The sequence below is a fragment of the Stegodyphus dumicola genome, chromosome 3 (genome assembly GCF_044657685.1).
Source record: "Stegodyphus dumicola isolate Sdum_Otavi_A_Nest chromosome 3, ASM4465768v1".
Lineage (NCBI taxonomy): Eukaryota > Metazoa > Arthropoda > Arachnida > Araneae > Eresidae > Stegodyphus > Stegodyphus dumicola.
The window spans coordinates 11,427,278-11,434,576 of NC_140770.1; the positions used below are offsets into that span (position 1 = coordinate 11,427,278).

The 7,299-nt window shown below is 36.2% G+C and overlaps 1 protein-coding gene across 1 annotated transcript in view; it reads right to left on the minus strand.

Moving 5' to 3' along the window:
* Positions 1-7,238, minus strand: part of LOC118204524 (uncharacterized) — a 97,997-nt gene extending 90,759 nt beyond the window's left edge. Inside the window, exon 1 of the mRNA XM_085812569.1 lies at positions 7,082-7,238. Coding sequence (XP_085668695.1) covers positions 7,082-7,151 — 70 coding nt within the window. The 5' untranslated portion in view covers positions 7,152-7,238. The remainder of the gene's footprint in view (positions 1-7,081) is intronic.
* Between the last annotated feature and the right edge of the window lie 61 nt (positions 7,239-7,299).

Consider the following 7,299-nt stretch of genomic DNA (forward strand, 5'->3'; position numbering starts at 1 on the left):
TACAAATAACGTAAAATTAAATAAGATTGATAGTACGTGATGCTTTGAAATAAATAAGGTAAAATTAAACAAGATCTGATAATTTTTTTTAAATTTAATGACCGTTTTCAGGCAGTGATTTTTCAAAACTATAATAACATTACAAAACAATCATTTATTTGATTATATCATCATTAACTTATTAAAATTAAAGTGGAATATTTATTTTAGTAATTTATAAAATTCGGAGCATAAAATTTATTGAGTGTAATGAAGGGGGGGGAAGAAAAGGTAAAATAAAATCTAGAAGCATTCATGTTTTATATTACTCCCAAAAGGAACCTTTTTTTTTAACGTTTTTGTGTGTTACCTATATTATTGAATATCATCTTCTTCGGCCGTAAACCAGATACATTTGAGAACAGCATATCTTTAGAATTTCCGCACTGGAGATAAAACTGTTATTTTCCGTACAGTGCTCGCTCTGAACTCGTTGAGTTTGTTAATCAAAAATTCGTTAAAGTTTTACAAAATATGAAATAGATTAAAATAAATTCGAAATTCATCCGTCCAGATGCCCATGTCCGGGTGAAGGATTACATTATTCAAAATTTGATGGCTCTATAGATACTGTCGTTTTTGTCACAGTGTGAAAAACATACATGTATTCATGCAGATTCTTCATTATTTAATTTCTTTACATATAATACAGGGCGATAATATTTGGTAACAACAATTTGCAAGGAGACACGGACATTTGTAGTAAAACAGCTCAAAATGCCGCTTCGAAACTAACAGCCTTTCTAGGCTACCGCCCCTTTGAGCTAATAAATTAAATTAACAGTAAATAAAAGTTCTTATGCGGAACTAAAAATAAATTAAAAAAAATAATCACTATGAAATAAAAGCAAAATTAATTATTACGTTTAAATACAATTTTAATATTAGAATTGAATGTATAAAAATTAAGGAGTCAAAAGTGTTTATCACTACGATGTATTATGAAATATAATTGAAATAAAATTCCTTTATAGAAATTGTGCTATAATAGCCATCTATAATTTTGAAAAAGCAGCACTATTTAGAATTCTAAACAACTTTCAAAAATTCGTTTTTAAATATTTTAGTATTTCTTACTTATTTACACTAATAAAAAGCATAAAAATTGCAAGAGAAAATTGCTTGTTTGAAATTTTCCATTTGTTCAGATTTAAAATATTGTTGCGTGCGTACGGATTCGTTACTAAATGAATGCACAAGTCCGATGAAAAATGAACAAAAATTTATTATTATCACAACAAAAATGCTTAAATTTTCTCAAATTATCACGCAGTATTACAATATCTCACAGTAGTTTTCTTTTAACTACTCAAATGTCCAATAGAACGTAATTCAAAACAGCTAAAGAACGCTAATCCGCGAATTCGCTACAATCAACAACAGTAGTTTTCTAAACAACAACAAACTAAGCAACTACTACAAACTGAGATGTTTTCCTCCTTTTATAAGATTTTAAAATCACGCGCTAGAATTTTCCAGTACTTTCTCGAAATCAAAAAGAGATATTTATTTATTTAACGCACGCGCTCTTGTATTTTTAATTTTTTCGGCTTAGCTTTCTTTTAATATTCGTCACGCGCTGCACTGCGCGAGAAATAAAACCATTTAATTTATAATTGAACTAACATTAGCTTTTTAAATACCAAATTCGTAACACTGCCCCCTTCCCAAGGACTGCACGTCCCGGGCAGTACAATCCCTGGACAGGAAGCTAAACTTACAACTGTGACATAAATGCAACTGAGGCATAAACATTACATTACAATATCAAACAATATAAACAATAAATGCAATAACTAACTTAAACAAATCAAATGCTATCAAATACTAAATACAAAACAAATACTAAACACAAATCAAATACTAAATACAAATCAAATACTAAATGCAAATCAAATACACATTTAAAAACAAAAAGGACCATGATCTGATACTATTTACAATTATTTACATTACGTACTATGGCCATAGTAATAAGCTAACCTGTCGTAAGAGTTCGAAGACTCACGGATCCGAACCACGACGTCATTCGTGTTCAGCACTGTATATGGACCATCCGAAGGTGACTGTAATTTAGGACTCAGTCCTTTTCGTTGAATTGGGTTCCACAACCACACCTTGTCTCCTTTGTTGGATCTCTGTCTAGTAGCTCTTGTGTCGCATCTGATCTTCATTTTCTCCGTCGCCAAGTTGACTCGCTTTCGTGCAGAACGGTGCATCCCCTCAAACCGGGCCTGGGCATCTTGGATGTGTTCCTCAGGCGATGAAGGCGCATCCGTAGGGCGACTAAACAGGCGGTCACAAGGCAGACGAAGGTCTCGACCGAAGAGCTTCTGGGATGGAGAATAGCTGGTAGTCTTGAGTTTCTTTTCGACCCTGGTATGATTTCGGCAGCTTCCCGAGCTCGATCTTTCGGACAAGGCGTCGACATTTCCAGGCGAGGATCCCTTTTGAGGATGGATAGTCATGCCATCAGATGCTGAATGCAGCTTATTGTTTTTGAAATCTAAGGAAAAATTGTATTTCCTTAAAAAGTCCAATCCGAGTATGCATGGATCTGTAATATCCGCCACATATGCCGTGTGATGGTAGGCGGCACTTCCAAACGTGATGTTTACGTTTAACTTCCCAGTTATGTCGATCTTGTCACCAGACGCAGTCTGAAGGGTAACACAGGATGGCGTCCAAATAAGTTTATCTTTAAACTGTTCAGCTAAATCTTTCCTAATGATGGTAACATTAGCTCCTGTGTCAATGATCATATTGCAAGGAACTCCATCGATATTCCCATTGATGGATAGTCCGTTATTGTTGCCACTCACTATAGAGATCTTAAGCGCTTTAAAACAGGGTTTTTCATTATCTGGCAACCTCCGTTCCTTGATATGGTCATTAATTTGTTTCCTGCGTCGTTGCTCAGAAATTGTCTCAATTTTCGTACCCTGGGGTGTTCTGCAATTCTTTCGTACGTGGCCTTCAGCTCCACAGTTCCAGCACTTTGGTTTCTTGTCAGTCCGTTTCCTTCCCGTGGCATTTAATTGTCTGTTTAAATCGTATGCCTTATTTTCCGTGCTCTGGGGAGTTCTGCAGTTCCTTCGTAGGTGGCCTTCAACACCGCAATTCCAGCACTTTAGGGTCGGTTTTGTTTCACCACTATTCCGTCTTAAAGCATTCACTGGTCTTGTCAACTCATCCGTTTCATTATCCATGCCCTGGGGTGTTCTGCAATGCCGTCGTAGGTGATCTTCAGAACCACATCTCCAGCATCTTACAGCCACTTTGTTCTCACTGCTACTCCGTATCAAAGCATCGACTTGTCTGGATAAATCATCTAAACGAGCCATCAATTGGTCCCCTGGGTCGTGGACTCGCACAGCTCTGACTGGGTAGCTATCCCTAAGAGTTGCTTGCTGGGCTGCCTCAAATTTCATGGCATACACTAAAGCGCTTTTCAGATCTTTAACATCCGCCATTCGCAGTGCTTTCTGTATTTCAGGGTCCCGGATGCCATCGATGAAATATTGCAGGGACAGGATTTCCCTTGTTTCTGTCGGGCACTCCGAAAAGGCGTGATGTGACAGCCTTTCAACATCCGTGGCGAGCTCCTGAAGCGTTTCGGTGAGCTTCTGTTGACGAGATTTTAATTGGAGCCTGCTGTAGTCTTTTAAACATTTCTCGCCAAAGTGCAGCTCCAATGCGCCGGATAGAGCTTCGAAGTCAAGTCTTTGGTTTTCGGGAAGCGTCTGCAGTATATCCGCTGCGTCTGCTCGCAGAGAAGCGGCGAGATGACAGGCCTTAGCTTGGGAATCCCATCCATTCGCATCCGCAACTATAGAAAATTGGGTCTTATACACTTGCCAGGATGTCTTCCCATCATATGTGGATAGCTTCAGAGGTGGACGAGCAGGCATCGGTAAGAATTTAAAATCATCATTCTTGCTCCCTGCCGTCGCTACGAATTTCTTTAACGTTTCCATTTCTTTGGCAACTTCAGAAATTCTCTCATCAATTTGTTGTTCGATTTGGTGTTGGACGGCACAAACTCTTCCTTCAATTCGTTCCTCCACAGCAGAAACTCTCCCTTCTATATGTTCTTTTACAGAAGAAACTCTTTCTTCTATTTCTTCTTTCACCGAAGAAACTCTTTCTTCAATTAGTCCAACTTTATTTTCAACTGTGTCAATTCTGCCTTCCATAGCTTCAAATTTATTTTCTATTATGCAGGTAATCTCTCTTTTCATTTCTTCTTGACCTGCTTCAATCTTTTCTTGACCTGCTTCAATCTTTTCTTGACCAGCTTGAACGGCTTTCATTTCGTCCTTAACAGAGTTGACGGCCCCTTCCATCTTTCCTTGGCTAGATTTCATCTCTTCTTTCATTTCTTCTTTAAACGAGGCAAAGGCTGTTATCAATTGCCTTAACTGCTCTTCCATCGCTCTTGTTATTGGCATTCAAACCCCACTCCTGACACCAAAAATTGTTGCGTGCGTACGGATTCGTTACTAAATGAATGCACAAGTCCGATGAAAAATGAACAAAAATTTATTATTATCACAACAAAAATGCTTAAATTTTCTCAAATTATCACGCAGTATTACAATATCTCACAGTAGTTTTCTTTTAACTACTCAAATGTCCAATAGAACGTAATTCAAAACAGCTAAAGAACGCTAATCCGCGAATTCGCTACAATCAACAACAGTAGTTTTCTAAACAACAACAAACTAAGCAACTACTACAAACTGAGATGTTTTCCTCCTTTTATAAGATTTTAAAATCACGCGCTAGAATTTTCCAGTACTTTCTCGAAATCAAAAAGAGATATTTATTTATTTAACGCACGCGCTCTTGTATTTTTAATTTTTCCGGCTTAGTTTTCTTTTAATATTCGTCACGCGCTGCACTGCGCGAGAAATAAAACCATTTAATTTATAATTGAACTAACATTAGCTTTTTAAATACCAAATTCGTAACAATATTATTTTCTAAAAGAAGTAGTTACAAATTTCCTTATAGCATAGGAAAAGCTAAAAAAATATCCAGCCCTGAAAGCATGCAATAGCTTTACAATTATTTGGAACGTTAATTATGCTTGATAAATATGCTAAATTTTTAAAAATCAATCTCAATTTAAAAAATAAAAATATGTAGAAGTTCTGATTTGTGAAATGAGACGCTACAACCAGCTTTTTCTTAACAATTATACACGCTGCAATAGGCAACCACTGTTAAATTTCTGCAAGTCGTCCCTACTCCTCCGGATGTGATCAAGGTGACAGCCGGGAACGCCTCAGACGAGGGAGAAAACCCATTTGGGATAGTCTATTTCTTATAAGGTCCATGATTGTACAGGATAGATTGGTCGGACAATGATGAATACTGCTAATGAACACCGAAGAATTGGCACTGGTATACATACGAAAACCCAGCTTTTTCTTAACAATTATACACGCTGCAATAGGAACACCGAAGAACCGCAGGTAGTTATTGAAATCACATTTGAAAGGATTATACGCAATAAACATCGGGCAACACATTAACCCAGGGGTCACCAAAGTGGTCTATATAGACCCCTAGAGGTCTATTTAACAACAGTAGGGGTCTCTCTGACCCAAGGGGTCGAATGGGGGTCTATTGGGACTCGAAGGAAAAACAGTTCTTAATACGCAAATCACACATATCTAACTGCGTACGTAAAAATTTTAAATATTTTTATAATTAATATTATATTCTTTATAGAAAATAAAATAATAAATCAGAAAACAATCTGCCCCTTTTTTCCTTATGGGTTTTCGTATGTATACCGTAACGTCACAACTTGACCTTGTGACCAGTTTGAGTAGTTTGTAATTAAAAATTTGACAATACATAAATTTTGGACTAATATAAATATAAAGCAAAAATATGTGAAACTTTACGAAATGGCTCAGCCATTTATGCTGGCGTTTCCAAGTTCGTATATGGTTGAAGCCGGTTTCAGTCTCGTTAATTCAATTTTAACTAAAAACAGAAAAAAAAAAAAAAAAAAAAATCTGAAATGTTTCAGATTTTAAATTACGTCCAAAGGGGCGTTTTTTAACATTTTGTGTGTTACCTTTCTTTATTAAATATCATTTTCCTCGCTAACCATATCTCAATTTTTATGCTAAATCGCAATTTTTATGCTAAACCATAAGATCCAGTGCAACAGCAATATCGCAAAATAGTTTTAAAACGAGCCTATCTTTAGAATTTCCGATACAGAGACTCACGCGCTGGAGATAAAAATGTTTTTTCTGCATAACGTTGCCATTGCTCGCTTTGAAATCCTTGAGTTTGTTAATCAAAAATTCGTCAAAGTTTTAAAAAATAGGAAATCGATCATAAAACAAATTTCAAATTTGGTCTTCCACATGCTCATATTCGTTGAAGGATTACGTTATTCAAAATTCGATGACTCTATGTACTGTTATTTTATGACAATGTGAGAAATATACATACATTTACGCAGATTTTCATTATTTAATTTCTTCAAATATAATGCAGGACTCTAACATTTTGTGGCAACAGTTTGAAAAGTGAACCGACATTTATGAGTCCGACGCAAAACGAAACTAATAGCCAAAACGAAACTAATAGTCCTTCGGGATTCAAATCCCTTTGGACTAATAAATTAAATGTGGAGCTTCGAGGGGATTTACGGTTAAAATTGACTAATTTCGAACCCAATATAGCGAACCTTGCCAAGAAACACCAGGCACACTCATCTCATTAAGAAGTAAAAAATCTGTAGCTACTTTACTTACTGTTTCTGATTTATTAAATATTTAGACTAATATATAGTTTTATTTTAATTACCTGAAAATTACCTTTGTGGGGGGTCTATGGAGATTTCGAAAAATTATATAGGGGGCGATGATCAAAAACGTTTGGCGACCCCTGCATTAACCTATGAAAAACCTATTATAGAACCATTAACATATAAAAGGTCAGCAAAATACGTGATAGAAACCATAACAGCAAAAAGTAAAGTACAAAACTGAACAAAGCATTTAATTGTTACCTTGTAATGATCCATAAATCTGGATCAGAGATGCAGCCACGGCCAGGAACAAAAGCGAACGATGCATCATGACGGACAAGACTCAGAAAAGTGTCGCGAAGAGACAATTTCCCTAATGGTCTTCAAAGCCAACCCCAGCAATCATAAGTTTATGTTAACAAGGGTTCATAGGTCAAGAATTTTTCTGATAGCTAAGAAAGGAAGTACTTAAGAAATTA